This window comes from Coturnix japonica, chromosome Z (assembly GCF_054131305.1).
Source record: "Coturnix japonica strain WE chromosome Z, WE-NBRP24, whole genome shotgun sequence".
Taxonomy (NCBI): Eukaryota; Metazoa; Chordata; class Aves; order Galliformes; family Phasianidae; genus Coturnix; species Coturnix japonica.
Genome location: NC_140702.1, coordinates 43,241,524 through 43,260,884, shown reverse-complemented (window position 1 = coordinate 43,260,884; position 19,361 = coordinate 43,241,524). Strand labels below are relative to the sequence as shown.

General features: G+C 52.2%; 2 protein-coding genes across 2 annotated transcripts; both read left to right on the top strand.

The window, feature by feature from the left end:
* Positions 1 to 1,507: 1,507 nt before the first annotated feature.
* On the top strand, positions 1,508 to 3,219 carry LOC146753947 (uncharacterized). The gene is made up of 4 exons (XM_085530068.1): positions 1,508 to 1,728; positions 1,893 to 2,020; positions 2,069 to 2,136; positions 2,406 to 3,219. Exons 1-4 carry the CDS (start codon positions 1,528 to 1,530, stop codon positions 3,206 to 3,208), a joined length of 1,200 nt encoding a protein of 399 aa, XP_085386194.1. The 5' UTR covers positions 1,508 to 1,527; the 3' UTR covers positions 3,209 to 3,219.
* Positions 3,220 to 12,014: 8,795 nt separating this feature from the next.
* LOC146753946 (uncharacterized) lies at positions 12,015 to 15,994 on the top strand. The gene is made up of 3 exons (XM_085528498.1): positions 12,015 to 13,490; positions 14,148 to 14,208; positions 14,529 to 15,994. The coding sequence occupies exons 1-3, from the start codon at positions 13,425 to 13,427 to the stop codon at positions 15,317 to 15,319; spliced, it is 918 nt and encodes a 305-aa protein (XP_085384624.1). The 5' UTR covers positions 12,015 to 13,424; the 3' UTR covers positions 15,320 to 15,994.
* Positions 15,995 to 19,361: the final 3,367 nt, after the last annotated feature.

Sequence of the window (19,361 nt, the reverse complement as noted above, 5' to 3'; positions counted from 1 at the left end):
CCAGGAATTATCTTTGAAATGTCCCTGACCTGTGCCCCAGGAAGGCAGCACACCTCTCTGCAGGTAGGTTCGGGCCGGTATATAGGGCCTTCTGTTCCTTGCAGAAGGGAGTCACCTACGACGATCACCCTTCTGTCCTTATGGGTGGAAGCAGTCTTGAGGCTTGGGGCGACCGCTTCGCCTGAGGCAACCTCATGGGTGCACCTGTCTCCACGCTCTCACCCGTCCCCCCCCTCAAATTCCAGTGCCTCAAACCTGTTTCGCAGAGGCACCTGTGGAGCCGGGAATGGTCGGGATGGGGGATGCCCCCTCCGCCGAGCAGGTCCCTGTTTCCACTCCTCCTCCCTTCTCAAATTGTTGCTAGGGGGAAGAGAGGACAGGGGGCTCGCTGCATTGCTGTCAGCTGGCTGGTTCCCCTTTGCCACTTGTTTGTAAGGTGGCAGGGGCTGACATGCTCCATTAGTAGCCTCATCCATGTGCTGAGAACCTGAGGCTGAAAGGGACTGACACCACCAGCCAGTCTCCCTCTCACACTCTTTTATAGTCCTCAGCCTCTCCACTTCCTCCTTCAGGTCAACTACGAGGCTGAGCAAGGAGTTAACCTGGTCGCAGTGAACACAATTACTGCCTCCCTCACCAAGCACTGAAAGGGCCAGGCTCGGGCACTCAGTACAGTCAGAGACCTGCACACAAGCATCTCGGGTTGGGGGCTCAGTCTGAGTCTCCTCAGACATTTTGGCAGCAGCCTTCCTATAGGGAACGTGCAGGACCTCAGTCGGGGTCTCTGCAGTCTTCTTGGTTGCTGCCTCCCGTTTCTGAGAGCTTGGAACCCTTGTCTGGGCCTCCTCAGTATTTCTGGCAGCAGCCTTCCGCCGGGGAGCAACAGCGTCAAAGCAGAAGACTCAGCAGCACTGAAACAGGAAGTCAGGCGGTGCAAGAACCCTGACTCCTCCTGTCCGTCTCTCGTGGGCAGCGGCCAGCCGCTGCCTTCCTTGTGCCCGTATAAATCTCCAGCCGTTGCCGGGCAACGCCCACACGCTGCGTCAGCGGCTGCGTCAGCTGCTCCCGTGAGAGCTGCCGGGCTTCTCCTCATCCCGGGGGTTCCCTGCTTGAAGGAAACGCCCGAAATCCCCCTTGAACCACACGGTCAGTCGCTGCTGATCGGTCCAGGACGGCTCCGAGTCGGGCGACTTCGGCGATCAAAAGGACACACAGGGAAGTACTGGAATCACCATCCCTGTGGTGTTCAAGAAATGTGTAGATGTCTCTCTTGGGGATATGGTTTGTTGGCCTTGCTAGTGACGTGGTGGCAATTGGGAAGTTGCATGCAGGGCAATATAAGATATGCAGGAGGAATCCTTGGAAAATATGGAGATGAAATGGAAGAGATTAGGCTACTGGGAAGACAAATCAGTGGCAGATGGACCTCAACTGCTGCCATCTCAGAGGAGCCCTCATAACAAGATGCAGGCCAGAGTGAAGTGTGTGCAGGCAAGGGTGGTTCCGGAGTAGGTAGGCAGCTTAGTGATGTCAACACAGTTGAACTCAGTTCCGAGTTCAGAGCGGTGGTCTCACCTCTGCTGTTGCGGTCATGACCGGCGTTTAGCAAAGGTTGTTGGCAGCTCTCTGTTTATCCTTGTTACCCTTGTCCTTCTTTACAGCCGGTTGCAGTCTGCAACACCCTGGATCGTGTGGAGAGCTGGAGCCCACAAAGCCCTGGGCATGCATGTGGCATAAAATAGCCTGGAAGTGCACCTGAAGGCCTTACCCAAATGGCTATTACTCTCCCAGCAGCAGGAGGGAGAAGGCAATGCCTCTGTGTCCTGCCAGAGCTTTACAAGCCAGGGCAGACTGAGCTTCTGCTGCAGCACCATCTGAGCCCCCTTCTACAGGACAAGGGTGACGGCATGACAGGCAGCATGCTTAAGAAGCATGAGCTGAAACAGTGCGAGAGTCCCAATCTGAGATCTCACAGAAGCTTCTGGTGCCATGCCTGCCACTGCTTCTGCTTCCCCAGAATGTGAGTCCTCCTGGGAATCTCACAGTGTTTGTATTTCCATTTTTCCAGGGTCAGGCTGAGGCACAGGAACTTCTCAGGAAGAAGCAGCAGGAGCCCCAACAGAGCTGCACCAAGGAGTCAGCAAAGGTTAGGAGCAAAGCTCCCCACCTGCCAGTATAACGTAGTGGGGGAAGATGTAACCAGGAATAAGTCAGCAAAGAGCTTATGAGACTCTTTGGTACACCTTATGGGTGTACCTGTGGGTGAGGAGGGGCAGGAGCCCATCTGTGGTAACAGATGTGGCAGGCTACCTAAGGCCTGCAGGCCGTGAATTGGACATGCCTGTCGCTGAGCATCCCCAGAGCCCCCAGGCCAGCATGGCTCAGGGCCTCTCCCTGTTTTGCAGGTGCTGAGAGACAGGCAGCCACCAAGCGGAGCAGCCCGCAGCTTGAACCATTGTGCCCCTGCAGAAAGGCGGACCAGGAGCTTCAGCAGCTGGTCCTGTCCGGGCTGCCTGGCTGCAAGCCTGGCACAGCCAAAGTAGCGCTTCTAAAAGACGGCTGCGCTCAAACGGACATCACAGGCCTGTGTGTAGCTGACACTAAACGTATCAGATGCCAGAGACACAGTGCAGTGGCTACCGTCATCTCAAAACTGTGTCTCAGTCAGGCACGATCCAGGAAGATCTCCATGCAGACAGCCAGAAATTGCCTGGAGATAAAGCTTCGATTCTTCCCTGTGGCAGTGCGGAAGTCCATAGAACTGCTGCAACGTTTACAGCTAACACGGGGTGCCCCAGTCTACACACTCAAGAAGAAGTACCCCCTCGATCTTGACCGGATCAGGCGTGCGGACAGGGCACCAAGATCCCACCTGATTCCCACGTACTTCTATAGCCGGGAGGCTTTGTTCCTGTGCAAGGAGGAGCGTGAGAAACTGGACCTGCACATCTGCACCAGGAAGCTGGAGTGTTTGTGGTTCCGCCTCCCTTGTAATCGTACATGGCATCCATCAGAGTCCTCGGAGAAAGAGTCCACGTGCACATATGTGACTGCACCATCTGTGGATTGGACCAAGGAGGACTGTACTGAGGCTGGCCTTGAAAGACACAGGCGGTGGCCCTTGTGGAAGACGTGCCCAAGGGGACTCAAGAGGCTCTGGAGCACCCATGCAGACTGCAGCAGCTCCCCACCTGCCAGTATAACGTAGTGGGGGAAGATGTAACCAGGAATAAGTCAGCAAAGAGCTTATGAGACTCTTTGGTACACGTTATGGGTGTACCTGTGGGTGAGGAGGGGCAAGAGCCCATCTGTGGTAACAGATGTGGCAGGCTACCTAAGGCCTGCAGGCCGTGAATTGGACAGGCCTGTCGCTGAGCATCCCCAGAGCCCCCAGGCCAGCATGGCTCAGGGCCTCTTCCTGATTTGCAGGTTCTGAGAGACAGGCAGCCACCAAGCAGAGCAGCCCGCAGCTTGAACCATTGTGCCCCTGCAGTAAGGAGGACCAGGAGCTTCAGCAGCTGGTCCTGTCAGGGCTGCCTGGCTGCAATTCTGGCACAGCCAAAGTAGCGCTGCAAAAGGACAGCTGCGCTCAAACGGACATCGCAGGCCTGTGTGTAGCTGACACTAAACGTATCAGATGCCAGAGACACAGTGCAGTGGCTACCGTCATCTCAAAACTGTGTCTCAGTCAGGCACGATCCAGGAAGATCTCCATGCAGACAGCGACAAAATGCTGTCTCGCTCCAATTTACAAGAGGGAGGCAAGGTTCTTTCGTGTATATACCCGGCATGAGATTAAGAAGCAACGGTTCAAATGTTGGTCCAACCAGTTTATTAAAGTCCTAGCCGTTTTTAGGGAGACGGGGAAGGGAAGGTAGGCGATAGGGAAAGTAGGAAATATAAGCAAGGAGTCTTTGCAGATAGCAAAAGAGATATAGTCACCACCGTGGGTCCAGCGAGGTACACAATAGGTCCGTGGATCTCAGGAACTCGTCTGATCACCGCGGGGGATGGGAGACAGCCAGGGAGCTCCGCAGCAAGCCGGTCCCGGGGTTCTTCCGACAAAGTTTTCCCCTCAGGGAATTCTCCGTCAAAGGTGTCTTTGGGAGTTTGTCTCCCAAGTCCCCAGTTTAGCGAGGGCCTTTTATCCCCCATTTCGGTGGGAATTTTTCCTCTTCGAAGTCTGAGAATTGCAGCTCAGCATTTTTGGGGGAAATACCAAACTTCCAAACAAACAGGCAAACACTTCTCGAAAGATGATTTACAACCAGCTTTTGTGACATTCCTGGCCACAGATGGGCCAGCAAGGAAGGAAGAGGGGGGTCTCCGTTGCCGGACACAAGCGTTATCGCCTTCTGCAGTGGTCCACTCCTTCGAGCAGCACCCCTGAGAAAGACTGCTCTTCCCATTTCTGCTTATCTTTGCGGTCGTAAGCAGAAACACTATGGCACAATGACACCCACCATCCGTCCTTCAGGATACTTATCAGTTGTCAGTCAGAGTCTCATCATCAGGAAGGCCTCATGAAGCAAGCTTTGAGACAACAAAAGAAAACCAGTTCTGTCTTTCACAAATGCCTGGAGATAAAGCTTCGATTCTTCCCTGTGGCAGTGCGAAAGTCCATAGAACTGCTGCAACGTTTACAGCTAACACGGGGTGCCCCAGTCTACACACTCAAGAAGAAGTACCCCCTCGATCTTGACCGGATCAGGCGTGCGGAGAGGGCACCAAGATCCCACTTGATTCCCATGTACTTCTATAGCCGGGAGGCTTTGTTCCTGTACGAGGAGGAGCGTGAGAAACTGGAGCTGCACATCTGCACCAGGAAGCTGGAGTGTTTGTGGTTCCGCCTCCCTTGTTATCGTACATGGCATCCATCAGAGTCCTCGGAAATCGTGTCCACGTGCAAATATGTGACTGCACCATCTGTGGACTGGACCAAGGAGGACTGTACTGAGGCCGGCCCTGAAAGACACAGGCGGTGGCCCTTGTGGAAGACGTGCCCAAGGGGACTCAAGAGGATCTGGAGCACCCATGCAGACTGCAGCAGCTCCCCACCTGCCACTATAACGTCGTGGGGGAAGATGTAACTAGTAACAAGTCAGCAAAGAGCTTATGAGACTCTTTGGTACACCTTATGGGTATACCTGTGGGTGAGGAGGGGCTGGATCCAGTCTGTGGTAACAGTTGTGGCAGGCTACCTAAGGCCTGCAGGCCGTGGATTGGACATGCCTGGCCCAGAGCATCCCCTGAGCCCCCGGCCCAGCAAGGCTGAGGGCCGCACCCTGTTTTGCACATGCTGAGAAACAGGCAGCCACCAAGCAGAGCAGCCCGCAGCGTGAACCATTGTGCCCCTGCAGTCAGGCAGAACAGGAGCTTCAGCAGCTGGTCCTGTCAGGGCTGCCTGGCTGCTAGCCTGGCACAGCCAAAGTAGCGCTTCTAAAAGATGGCTGCGCTCAAACGGACATCACAGGACTGTGTGCAGCTGACACTAAACATATCTGATGCCATAGACACAGTGCTTTCGCTACCGTCATCTCAAAACTGTATCTCAGTCAGGCACGATCCAGGAAGATCTCCATGCACACAGCCAGAAAATGCCTGGAGATAAAGCTTCGATTCTTCCCTGTGGCAGTGCGGAAGTCCATAGAACTGCTGCAACGTTTACAGCTAACACAGGGTGCCCCAGTCTACACACTCCAGAAGAAGTACCCCCTCGTTCTTGACCGGATCAGGCGTGCGGACAGGGCACCAAGATCCCGCCTGATTCCCACGTACTTCTATAGCCGGGAGGCTTTGTTCCTGTGCAAGGAGGAGCGTGAGAAACTGGACCTGCACATCTGCACCAGGAAGCTGGAGTGTTTGTGGTTCCGCCTCCCTTGTTATCGTACATGGCATCCATCAGAGTCCTCGGAGAAAGAGTCCACGTGCACATATGTGACTGCACCATCTGTGGATTGGACCAAGGAGGACTGTACTGAGGCTGGCCCTGAAAGACACAGGCGGTGGCCCTTGTGGAAGACGTGCCCAAGGGGACTCAAGAGGCTTTAGAGCACCCATGCAGACTGCAGCAGCTCCCCACCTGCCAGTATAACGTCGTGGGGGAAGATGTAACTGGTAACAAGTCAGCAAAGAGCTTATGAGACTCTTTGGTACACCTTATGGGTGTACCTGTGGGTGAGGAGGGGCTGGATCCAGTCTGTGGTAACAGTTGTGGCAGGCTACCTAAGGCCTGCAGGCCGTGGATTGGACATGCCTGGCCCAGAGCATCCCCAGAGCCCCCAGCCCAGCATGGCTCAGGGCCTCCCCTGTTTTGCAGGTTCTGAGAGACAGGCAGCCACCAAGCAGAGCAGCCTGCAGCGTGAACCATTGTGCCCCTGCAGTAAGGCAGACCAGGAGCTCCAGCAACTGGTCTTGTGAGGGACTTCCTGGCTGCAAGCCTGGCACAGCCAAAGTAGCGCTGCAAAAAGACGGCTGCGCTCAAACGGACATCACAGGCCTGTGTGTAGCTGACACTAAACGTATCAGATGCCAGAGACACAGTGCAGTGGCTACCATCTCAAAACTATGTCTCAGTCAGGCACGATCCAGGAAGATCTCCATGCACAAAGCCGGAAAATGCCTGGAGAAAAAGCTTCGATTCTTCCCTGTGGCAGTGTGAAAGTCCATAGAACTGCTGCAACGTTTATAGCAAACACAGGGTGCCCCAGTCTACACACTCAAGAAGAAGTACCCCCTCGATCTTGACCTGATCAGGCGTGCGGCCAGGGCACCACGATCCCGCCCAATTCCCACGTACTTACATAGCTGGGAGGCTTTGTTCCTGTACAAGGAGGAGCGTGAGAAACTGGACCTGCACATCTGCACCAGGAAACTGGAGTGTCTGTGGTTCCGCATCCCTTGTTATTGTACATGGCATCCATCAGAGTCCTCGGAAAAAGTGTCCACCTGCACATATGTGACTGCACCATCTGTGGACTGGACCAAGGAGGACTGTACTGAGGCTGGCCTTGAAAGACACAGGTGGTGGCCCTGGTGGCAGACGTGCCCGAGGGGACTCAAGAGGCTCTGGAGCACCCATGCAGACTGCAGCAGATCCCCACCTGCCCGTATAACATAGTGGGGGAAGATGTAACCAGGAATAAGTCAGCAAAGAGCTTATGAGACTCTTTGGTACACCTTATGGGTGTACCTGTGGGTGAGGAGGGGCAGGAGCCCATCTGTGGTAACAGATGTGGCAGGCTACCTAAGGCCTGCAGGCGGTGAATTGGACATGCCTAGCCCAGAGCATCCCCAGAGCCCCCGGCCCAGCATGGCTCAGGGCCTCCCCATGTTTTGCAGGTTCTGAGAGACAGGCAGCCACCAAGCAGAGCAGCCCGCAGCGTGATCCATTGTGCCCCTGCAGTAAGGCGGACCAGGAGCTTCAGCAGCTGGTCCTGTCAGGGCTGCCTGGCTGCAAGCCTGGCACAGCCAAAGTAGCGCTGCAACAGGACGGCTGCGCTCAAACAGACATCACTGGCCTGTGTATAGCTGACACTAAACGTATCAGATGCCAGAGACACAGTGCAGTGGCTACTGTCATCTCAAAACTGTGTCTCAGTCAGGCACGATCCAGGAAGATCTCCATGCACACAGCTAGAAAATGCCTGGAGATAAAGCTTCGATTCTTCCCTGTGGCAGTGCGGAAGTCCATAGAACTGCTGCAACGTTTACAGCTAACACAGGGTGCCCCAGTCTACACACTCCAGAAGAAGTACCCCGTCGATCTTGACCGGATCAGGCGTGCAGACAGGGCACTTCGATCCCGCCCGATTCCCACGTACTTCTATAGCCGGGAGGCTTTGTTCCTGTGCAAGGAGGAGCGTGAGAAACTGGACCTGCACATCTGCACCAGGTAGCTGGAGTGTCTGTGGTTCCGCCTCCCTTGTTATCGTACATGGCATCCATCAGAGTCCTCGGAGACAGAGTCCACGTGCACATATGTGACTGCACCATCTGAGGACTGGATCAAGGAGGACTGTACTGAGGCAGGCCCTGAAAGACACAGGCGGTGGCCCTGGTGGAAGACATGCCTGAGGGGACTCAAGAGGCTCTGGAGCACCCATGCAGACTGCAGCAGCTCCCCACCTGCCAGTATAACATCGTGGGGGAACATGTAACCACGAACAAGTCAGCAAAAAGCTTATGAGACTCTTTGGTACACCGTATGGGTGTACCTGTGGGTGAGGAGGGGCAGAAGCACATCTGTGGTAACAGATGTGGCAGGCTACCTAAGGCCTGCAGGCGGTGAATTGGACATGCCTAGCCCAGAGCATCCCCAAAGCCTCCGGCCCAGCATGGCTCAGGGCCTCTCCCTGTTTTGCAAGTTCTGAGAGACAGGCAGCCACCAAGCAGAGCAGCCCGCAGCGTGAACCATTGTGCCCCTGCAGTAAGGCGGACCAGGAGCTTCAGCAGCTGGTCCTTTCAGGGCTGTCTGTCTGCAAGCCTCGCACAGCCAAAATAGCGCTGCAAAAGGACGGCTGCACTCAAACGAACATCACAGGCCTGTGCGTAGCTGACACGAAACATATCAGATGCCATAGACACAGTGCTTTGGCTACCGTCATCTCAAAACTGTGTCTCAGTCAGGCACGATCCAGGAAGATCTCCATGCATACAGCCAGAAAATGCCTGGAGATAAAGCTTCGATTCTTCCCTGTGGCAGTGCGGAAGTCCATAGAACTGCTGCAACGTTTACAACTAACACAGGGTGCCCCAGTTTACACACTCAAGAAGAAGTACGCCGTCGATCTTGACCGGATCAGGCATGCGGACAGGGAACCACGATCCCGCCTGATTCCCACGTACTTCTATAGCCGGGAGGCTTTGTTCCTGTACAAGGAGGAGCGTGAGAAACTGGAGCTGCACATCTGCACCAGGAAGCTGGAGTGTCTGTGCTTCCGCCTCCCTTGTTTTCGTACACGGCATCCATCAGAGTCCTTGGAAATCGTGTCCAGCTGCACATATGTGACTGCACCATCTGAGGACTGGACCAAGGAGGACTGTACTGAGGCCGGCCCTGAAAGACACAGGCGGTGGCCCTTGTGGAAGACGTGCCCAAGGGGACTCAAGAGGATCTGGAGCACCCATGCAGACTGCAGCAGCTCCCAACCTGCCACTATAACGTCGTGGGGGAAGATGTAACTAGTAACAAGTCAGCAAAGAGCTTATGAGACTCTTTGGTACACCTTATGGGTATACCTGTGGGTGAGGAGGGGCTGGATCCAGTCTGTGGTAACAGTTGTGGCAGGCTACCTAAGGCCTGCAGGCCGTGAATTGGACATGCCTAGCCCAGAGCATCCCCTGAGCCCCCAGCCCAGCATGGCTCAGGGCCTCCCCTGTTTTGCAGGTTCTGAGAGACAGGCAGCCACCAAGCAGAGCAGCCTGCAGCGTGAACCATTGTGCCCCTGCAGTAAGGCGGACCAGGAGCTCCAGCAACTGGTCTTGTGAGGGACTTCCTGGCTGCAAGCCTGGCACAGCCAAAGTAGCGCTGCAAAAAGACGGCTGCGCTCAAACGGACATCACAGGCCTGTGTGTAGCTGACACTAAACGTATCAGATGCCAGAGACACAGTGCAGTGGCTACCGTCATCTCAAAACTGTGTCTCAGTCAGGCACGATCCAGGAAGATCTCCATGCACAAAGCCGGAAAATGCCTGGAGAAAAAGCTTCGATTCTTCCCTGTGGCAGTGTGAAAGTCCATAGAACTGCTGCAACGTTTATAGCAAACACAGGGTGCCCCAGTCTACACACTCAAGAAGAAGTACCCCCTCGATCTTGACCTGATCAGGCGTGCGGCCAGGGCACCACGATCCCGCCCAATTCCCACGTACTTACATAGCTGGGAGGCTTTGTTCCTGTACAAGGAGGAGCGTGAGAAACTGGACCTGCACATCTGCACCAGGAAACTGGAGTGTCTGTGGTTCCGCATCCCTTGTTATTGTACATGGCATCCATCAGAGTCCTCGGAAAAAGTGTCCACCTGCACATATGCGACTGCACCATCTGAGGACTGGACCAAGGAGGACTGTACTGACGCAGGCCCTGAAAGACACTGGCGGCGGCCCTCGTCTAAGACGTGCCTGAGGGGACTCAAGAGGCTCTGGAGCACCCATGCAGACTGCAGCAGATCCCCACCTGCCCGTATAACGTAGTGGGGGAAGATGTAACCAGGAATAAGTCAGCAAAGAGCTTATGAGACTCTTTGGTACACCTTATGAGTGTACCTGTGGGTGAGGAGGGGCAGGAGCCCCTCTGTGGTAACAGATGTGGCAGGCTACCTAAGGCCTGCAGGCGATGAATTGGACATGCCTAGCCCAGAGCATCCCCAGAGCCCCCGGCCCAGCATGGCTCAGGGCCTCCCCATGTTTTGCAGGTTCTGAGAGACAGGCAGCCACCAAGCAGAGCAGCCCGCAGCGTGATCCATTGTGCCCCTGCAGTAAGGCGGACCAGGAGCTTCAGCAGCTGGTCCTGTCAGGGCTGCCTGGCTGCAAGCCTGGCACAGCCAAAGTAGCGCTGCAACAGGACGGCTGCGCTCAAACAGACATCACTGGCCTGTGTATAGCTGACACTAAACGTATCAGATGCCAGAGACACAGTGCAGTGGCTACCGTCATCTCAAAACTGTGTCTCAGTCAGGCACGATCCAGGAAGATCTCCATGCACACAGCCAGAAAATGCCTGGAGATAAAGCTTCGATTCTTCCCTGTGGCAGTGCGGAAGTCCATAGAACTGCTGCAACATTTGCAGCAAACACAGAGTGCCCCAGACTGCACACTCAAGAAGAAGTACCCCCTCGATCGTGACCGGACCAGGCGTGCGGCAAGGGCACCACGATCCCGCCCAATTCCCACATACTTTTATAGCTGGGAGGCTTTGTTACTGTACGAGGAGCGTGAGAAACTGGACCTGCACATCTGCACCAGGATGCTGGAGTGTCTGTGGTTCCGCCTCCCTTGTTATCGTACATGGCATCCATCAGAGTCCTCGGAAAAAGTGTCCACCTGCACATATGTGACTGCACCATCTGAGGAGTGGACCAAGGAAGACTCTACTGAGGCAGGCCCTGAAAGACACAGGTGGTGGCCCTGGTGGAAGACGTGCCCGAGGAGACTCCAAAAGGCTCTGGATCACCCATGCAGACTGCAGCAGCTCCCCACCTGCCAGTATAACGTAGTGGGGGAAGATGTAGCCACGAACAAGTCAGCAAAGAGTTTATGAGACTCTTTGGTACATCTTATGGATGTACCTGCGGGTGATGAGGGGCAGGAGCCCATCTGTGGTAACAGATGTGGCAGGCTACCTAAGGCCTGCAGGCCGTGAATTGGACATGCCTGGCCCAGAGCATCCCCAGAGCCCACGGCCCAGCATGGCTCAGGGCCTCTCCCTGTTTTGCAGGTGCTGAGAGACAGGCAGCCACCAAGCAGGGCAGCCCGCAGCGTGAACCATTGTGCCCCTGCAGTAAGGCGGACCAGGAGCTTCAGCAGCTGGTCCTGTCAGGGCTGCTGGCTACATGCTTGTGCCGGGCCCTGACTTCTGGAAGGCGACCTGGGGGGACATGGAGGAAATGGTGCAGCGGCGGACCAGCCTGTCGTGCCGTCGTTAATGGAAACGTTACCATAGGAACGCTCCACCGCTCAGCACGCCGTGCAGGTCCTAAGCGCGGGAGCCGACGGGAAGGCGTCAGTCTTGTCGGATACGACGTTCGGGGCCGGTCCGCGGTCCCTGTTCGATCTCTCCCCCCACCATCCTCGCCGAGCGTCCCTGAGGTCTCGGTGCCCCATCCTGCCGCGGCGTCTGGCACGCCGGATCCTGCGACGGCGCCTACTGCCCCGGTCATGCCGCCAGCTGTCCCGGATGAGCCCTCCTCACCCCACGGATGCATATCCACCTGAGCAGGAGCGGCGGGCGAGGGCAGGGGGTGGCTGCAATTAAATTCCCGGGGCGGGGGGGGAATGGTTAGATAATTTGCGGGACGCAGTGCTAGGAGGTGAATGGGGTGTGGTGGGGGAGTTATCCAACAGTGCACTCCCTGTGGTTCAGCAACAACAAGGTGAGGGCCAGGTGGCCCGATATGTTAGTTTTGATTGGAAACTGCTGTAGCAGCTACGAAATACAGTTGCAGAAAATGGGTTACGGTTTGAAGCCAGGCAGGTTCTGCAATGGATATGGTCCTCTAATGTTATGGTGCCAGAGGGTATAAAGCAAATTGCCCGGGTAATATATAGACTGTCACAATTAATATTTGAAAAAAATAAAAAAAAGTGGTGTGTGGAATGTGGGACTATTGCTCAGGTACAGAGACCGATGGGGGACCCTCTCAATGCAATTACCGTGGAAATGCTAATGGGGACTGGGCCCTATAGTACCACTCATGTTCAAATGACCTTTCCTGCAGCAGTTTTAGGGGAGAGTATGCGGTGTGCAAAAGTTGCATTGCAATTAGTGCCACCAGAGAAACAACAGCAGTGTTATGTTTCTATTAAGCAAAGCAAAAGAAAGTTGTTTGGGAACTTCACTGACCAGTTAACAGAAGCGCTGATGTCAGAACCCACTTACTGCAGAAACTAAGGAAATGATGCTGAGAGCACTAGTGATAGAGCAGGCAAATACAAAAACGTGGGCAATTTTGTTGCAAATGCTGTGTACAGACACAGTGGCAGAACTGTTAGAAAAGGTAAAACAGACGAGCAGTGATGCCAGCTCTGCTTTGGTGGCTAAGGTGGTAGAGTTATGGCCTCTATGGAATAACTTACTGCCGCTCTGGCTGCAGCCTTGAAACCATTAGGGGAGGCAAAAGGAAAGGCAGCGAAGAGGCTTTGTTTCAGTGTGGAGAAGGAGGGTCATTTGATGTAAGATTGCAGGACAAAAATTTGATGTGAGAGGTGCCGAAATAACTTGTACACAACAGATGCTTGTCAGACGGGTTTGGGAAACTTGTGGAAGAGCGCCCTGCATTAGGGCGCAAGGGCACAAGTACAGGCACAGGCCATTTACAACCTGCTGCAGGTCCCCAAGCAGGACATGCACTTGCGACTGCAACACCTCCTGTAGCTGGAGGTAGAAGGCCTCATCGACAGGCTCTGGCTGATCTGGTGACCTGCAGTAGACACTCACCACAAGACTCCCTTTGATGCCTTGGTCTCTGACTGTCACCCTTAGGCTGTCGACTTGCTCATGACTGCTCTTTAGGGACACCTCTTTATCTTCTATTCCCTTCCTGATGGAGACAGAAACACCCCCTCTCCTCCTCCCCCTACTCTCTACTACGACCAGAAGGGAGGTTGTAGCAAGGTGAGGGTTGGCCTCTTCTCCCAGGTAGCAGCAACACGATGAGAAGGAACAGCCCTAAACTGCACCAAAGGAGGTCAGGTTGGACGCGGGAAAATGTATTCTTTGAAAGAACGGCGAAGATCAAGAATGGCACTGGAACAGGCTGGGCCACACAGGGAGGTACTGGAAACACCATCCCAGGGGTGTTCAAGAAATGCGTAGATGTGTCTCTTGGGGATATGGTTTGTTGGCCTTGGTAGTGATGGGAAGTTGCGTGCAGAGCAACATAAGATATGCCGGAGGAATCCTTGGGAAATGTGGAGATGAAATGGAAGAGATTAGGCTACTGGGAAGACAAATCAGTGGCAGATGGACCTCAACTGCTGCCATCTCAGAGGAGCCCTCATAACAAGATGGAGGCCAGAGTGAATTGTGTGCAGGCACGGGGTGGACAGCAGGAGGCAGAGTGCCCCACCCAGGCTCCTGTCTCACAATGTGTCACGGTTCCGGGGTGGGTAGGCAGTTCTGTGATGTCAACACAGTTGGACTCAGTTCTGAGTTCAGAGCGGTGGTCTCACCTCTGCTGTTGCGGTCACGACCGGCGTTTAGCAATGGTTGTTGGCAGCTCTCTCTTTATCCTTGTTACCCTTGTCCTTCTTTACGGCCTCATGTTTTTGGTGGCCGGAATCTTCTTGTTCACCGTGAACAAAAACATACAGGTAGGGGAGATTTGAGAGAGGGGCAGACTAGTGGCTAGGGGACTTGTGCTGGGTGAGTCAGGGCAGGGTCTGTGGGACCCCTCAGGAGTGTAACTGTGCCATGTCCGCGTGCCCACAGGCTGGCAGACGACGCTTGCGGTGGAGGAGATGGTGGCAGAGAGCAGTGGCACCAGAGCCAGGTGAGTCCTCTGAGGGTCAGCCTGAGCCCCAGGCTTGCCCAGGAGTATGCATCCCCAGGCAGGCCGGGCCCAGCCTCTGGGAGCAACTGAGCCATGGCCCAGAACCTGGTACAGTGCATCCTGGCCAGATGAGCCCAGGGCATGGGCATCTGATCCTGCCTGGGCCGTGGTGGGTGCATGCTCAGGGCTGGGCCGGGCCTTGTGGTAACAGATGTGGCAGGCTACCTAAGACCTGCTGGTCATGGATTGGACATGCCTGGCCCAGAGCATCCCCAGAGCCCCCAGCCCAGTGTGGCTCAGGGCCTCTCCCTGTTTTGCAGGTGCTGAGAGACAGGCAGCCACCAAGCAGAGCAGCCCTCGGCGTGAACCATTGCGCCCCTGCAGTAAGGCGGACCAGAGGCTGTCAGGGCTGCCTGGCTGCCAGCCTGGCACAGCCAAAGTAGTGCTGCTAAAGGACAGCTACACTCAAACGGACATCACAGGCCTGTGTGTAGCTGACACTAAATGTATCAGATGCCAGAGACACAGTGCAGTGGCTACCGTCATCTCAAAACTGTGTCTCAGTCAGGCACGATCCAGAAAGATCTCCATGCACATAGCCAGAAAATGCCTGGAGATAAAGCTTCGATTCTTCCCTGTGAGAGTGCGGAAGTCCATAGAACTGCTGCAACGTTTGCAGCAAACACAGGGTGCCCCAGACGGCACACTCAAGAAGAAGTACCCCCTCGATCGTGACCGGATCAGGCGTGCGGCCAGGGCACCAGGATCCCGCCCGATTCCCACCTACTTCTATAGCCGGGAGGCTTTGTTCCTGTCCGAGGAGGAGCGTGAGAAACTGGAGCTGCACATCCGCGCCAAAAAGCTGGAGTGTCTGTGGTTCCGCCTCCCTCGTAATCGTACCCGGCATCCATCAGAGTCCTCGGAGACAGAGTCCACCTGCACATATGTGACTGCTCCGTCTGAGGACTGGACCAAGGAAGATTGTACTGAGGCAGGCCCCAAAAGACACAGGTGGTGGCCCTGGTGGAAGACGTGCCCGAGGGGACTCAAGAGGGTCTGGAGCACCCATGCAGAGTGCAGCAGCCCCCCACCTGCCAGTTTAACATCGTAGGGGAAGATGTAACCATAAACAAGTCAGCAAAGACCTTATCAGACTGTTTGGTACACCTTATCACTGTGAAGCCCCGGAAGACCAGAGCATGAGACAAAGGGCAAGCATTGTCTGTTTGCATCCAAATGTGGACAGCAGGATCTTTTGATATGCACTGTTAATGCTGTTACTTTCAATAAAGCTTTCATCCTTTATCACTGTTGTCTGGGAGAAGTTAGAACCAATTAGGAGATTACAAGAACTGTTAAAGGAACAGGAATGTCTTGCTTGTAAGTGAATGGCATATAAGATGTATGTTAAAAACAATAAAGAGGACTATTCTGATGCTACAAGAAAGTAAGAGAGCTCTCTAACTCGACTGAGCACCGACACATTCTGTAGAGCACAAGAGAACACCACCACCTACCGCAGCTCATCGTTACAGCCCTGCAGTGACCCTGTCCGTGGCTCCAAGAAATCATGCCACTTGCACCATGCCCAGGATGCGGTAGCCATACCAACTGACAAGAAGGTCCACACAGTCTGATGGGAGATGTGATGGATGCCCTAGACAACAAGTATCTCTGTCTCTAAGCCCATCCAAACTGCCTGTAAGGAGAGGAAGGGCCACTCTCAGCATTGCCCCTTCTCTTTAAAAAAAATTCTTTATTTTTCAAAATAAATAAGTTTATTTACTTATGCTGAAGAGCTTTGTCTATGGGAGCCTCCCTGGGGATCGAGGGGGGAGATGGGCTCAGGAGTACCAGGGAAGATACGCTGTCCCATAGGAGGACACAGAGATTAGGATAAGCCAGTGCCAATTGGCTGGAGCTGCTTCTTCATAATGGCTATGCCTTGGGAGCAGCCTGGGGCTTTGTGACACATCTGGAGCCACAGCAGCGAGTCCTGCACCACCTCATAGCTGATGCAAGGGGACTTCAGGCTCCCACGGCACCAGGAACTGGCCATCAGCTCCTTCTACAGGCAGGCAGGCTTGAGGTAGCTCAGGGTAAGTCCTTTGGCTCACCTTGGCTTGGGATCCAGGAGTCAGCCCTGTCTGGTCTGTGGGGATAGGGATGAGAAAGGTAGAGTGAAGCAGCAGGCAAGGCTGCAGAATGGCTTCTGTTGCCCAAATTCTCCCTTGCACTGGCTAAACAATGCACATATGAAGAACGCAGTTCTCACATTTTGGAAGCAGCCTCCAGTCACTCCCAGTAATCTGACAGTAACTTCTGTTCTCTTACGGACCAGTTTCCAACTCTCCAGTATGTGCAGATACAGTTGGTCACTCTGCTTTGACACAAAGATGGGAGCTGTGGACTCTTCACCTGCCAGCACTACTCACCCACATTGTTCCTGGGAGCTGCTCTGAGGGCCCAAACAGGAGGCTGCTGTCTTAGAGGCTGAGCAATGCTGAGACAAATTTGAATCATAGAATCATGGAATCACAAGGTTGGAAGGGACCTGCAAGATCATCTAGTCTAACCAAATTACCATTGCTACCACGAGCCTCTAAACGGTACCTCATAGTTCGTCAGCCAGTCTGAATTTTTTGAGTGAATGGGAATGCCACCATTAGACACCTCATATAAGTGAAATCTGCTTTATTTTGGTGTGTTTCTGCTTCCCTTCATTGCCTTCTTTCTAACAAGGCTGAGAGCTTGTGGTATAAATGGAGTGTATGTGCTCTCCACCATTGACCTCACTCTGGTCCATATACACTTGATACATACCTCCTATGCAGCTCTTCTTATGCATGATGGCAGGATATCCCCATCTAACCTCAAACAAGGACCAAGATCATCATTTTACAGTAAGGACACATCAGTGAATCGATCCAGCTTAAGAGTTAACCTTTGCTTTGCAGGGAACTTTTAAATTCTGTGTCAGCCCTAAGATACACTACAGAATATGATCCCTGAAACACCAGGAATTGTAAAAATGTTAGGGTCACAAGTGGCAGGGAACAGTATGGTTTTCTGGCATTGCTTGCAAAATCCATATTCTGTTCAACTTTAGGATCAGATAAACTCTTCCTAGATGACCGGGACTTCCCAAAAGCAGCCTGTGTGGGAAAATGCTCCCTAACTGAGATCATGTCTGAAGACAAAAGACTTCTTGAAGAAGTCTGTCTATCCTTTTTTCTCCATTCTGACCTGGTCTTCTGCATCAGTAGTCACATTGGTCTAAGCCCTCAGAACCTACCCTTTCCACCTTCCCATCTAACAGTGATGCTGTTGCTCCCACTTCCCATTAACTAACATCCTTCCCTCTTGCATCTACTTCTTTTATCTTCTCTCTACCCTTTCCACCTATGCACAGACATTTCCTTCTATAGCCAAATATTCAAAATATTTTCCCCTTTTATTTCCCACCAATTTCTTTCCTTCATACACTCAGATTAAAAGAGCATGTGCAGTTTATTTTCTCTGAGGAAACAGCCTGAACTTCTTCAGAAATCCATATTGCTCTCAGGTTATAGTCCATCGAAATAATTAAGTTCATGTTTTTTGCAAGAATTGACTTATTTTTCTATTTACTTTTTTTTTTTTTTTAAATTATTTATTTTTATTTTCAAAGGCAACAAATGCAAGATGACCCGCAGTGAATGTACCTGGTTTTTACCAGCTGAACCACCAGTCCAGCAGCTGCTCAGTTGTTTGGATGGTGTATAGGCTTGTGTAAGCCACTTTATTTGTGACTCTGGCCTGCCTTTTTTCTGAAACCTTAACTCCTTAAGGAGTACCCATTTTTGTGTAGTCTCTCCAAAGCAGTGGCTCAGAAGCAATTCAACATGGAAGAAAAAAGAGGGAGAAAAAGTTAAGTGTATGAAACTACAGGCCTCAGGGCCTGAATCCACAGAACTGTTGTCAAAAATTGCTAGAGGAATTTGTTAACTCATGAAAGCCTCTGTACTTCAGAAGATGGGATCAGGCTGTTGAAGGAAAACACTTCTTCAAGTATCAGCTAATTCAGGTCAATAAAACAGCCTCTTTTGAATCCACAGAAGGCAAAATATTATGAGCTTTTGAAATTTTATTATTAAAAAATGTTAATGCTAGTGTTAGCTATAGCACAGATGGACTTACGCTGTAGTAGTGACTCCGCTCTGTATTTTGCAAGTCTGTGTTACAAAATTATACCTCTTGCTGCAAAACACTGTGCTTGGTACATAACACTTTATTTCCCAGTCATAACATTTGACTTGCAATTTCTAAAACAAGAGTTTGATAGTATGTGAAATACTTTTTTTTTTTTTTTTTTTTTTTTTTAATTTTTTAAAGTTAACAATACATCTTCAATATCAATATTGATCTAGTTTTGTTTGCTTATAATTTTGGCTGAAGTATAAGATTAACACCTTTATTTTACAGCATTAGACTTTTTTTCTTGGAGCCATAAGACTCTTCTGTCCCTTGCTTGTATGATAAAATGTCTGAAAATACTTACAAGTACTTTTCCCAATCTAAACCCTTAGATTAGGTAAGTAGGTTAGGCTTACTGTAAAATTTAGTGAAACTTATATTATTGCTTATCTTCTTCATTTCCACATTAAATACAATAATGACTATCCATATAACTTCATTTGAAGTCACCAAAGGGTTTATGATTTGCTGTATCTGACTGCAACAGAAATCAACAGGTTGTTGTCAAGCTAGGTGCCACTTTTCATTGAGTATTAAGGTTTGATTAATAGGCATGCATGTTATATATCTACACAAACACACACACACGCACACTTGCAAGCATTTTGCATGTACCCTTAAGTTTTTATGTAGCTGCTATTTAAAGTGGAAATGTGTGTCAAGTACAAAGAAAGGGGCAGAAATATTCAAGTTACACCCAAGCAACTCAAACCTGCAATGCCTGAATTCATCATTATTCACTGTCGTGGATCTGATAGCTGTAACAAGCAATATTTCCTTTTCTTTCATTTTCTAAGTCACTCTAATCCAGAGTATGGGGACAGAATGAAAGACATCATTATTCTTCCAAAAAGTCAAAGCCAGAAGCTCTGAAAGCCTATATATTCACATTAAATGGCTTATAATTTGTGTTTTTA

Coding starts and splice junctions, on each gene's coding strand:
- LOC146753947 (XM_085530068.1), top strand. CDS start 1,528: ATGTCAACACAGTTGAACTCAGTTCCGAGTTCAGAGCGGTGGTCTCAC. Junction 2,021..2,068: donor TGCTTCTGCTTCCCCAGAAT/GTGAGTCCTCCT, acceptor CCATTTTTCCAG/GGTCAGGCTGAGGCACAGGA. Junction 2,137..2,405: donor CAACAGAGCTGCACCAAGGA/GTCAGCAAAGGT, acceptor CCTGTTTTGCAG/GTGCTGAGAGACAGGCAGCC.
- LOC146753946 (XM_085528498.1), top strand. CDS start 13,425: ATGTATTCTTTGAAAGAACGGCGAAGATCAAGAATGGCACTGGAACAG. Junction 13,491..14,147: donor AGGCTGGGCCACACAGGGAG/GTACTGGAAACA, acceptor GCGTGCCCACAG/GCTGGCAGACGACGCTTGCG. Junction 14,209..14,528: donor AGCAGTGGCACCAGAGCCAG/GTGAGTCCTCTG, acceptor CCTGTTTTGCAG/GTGCTGAGAGACAGGCAGCC.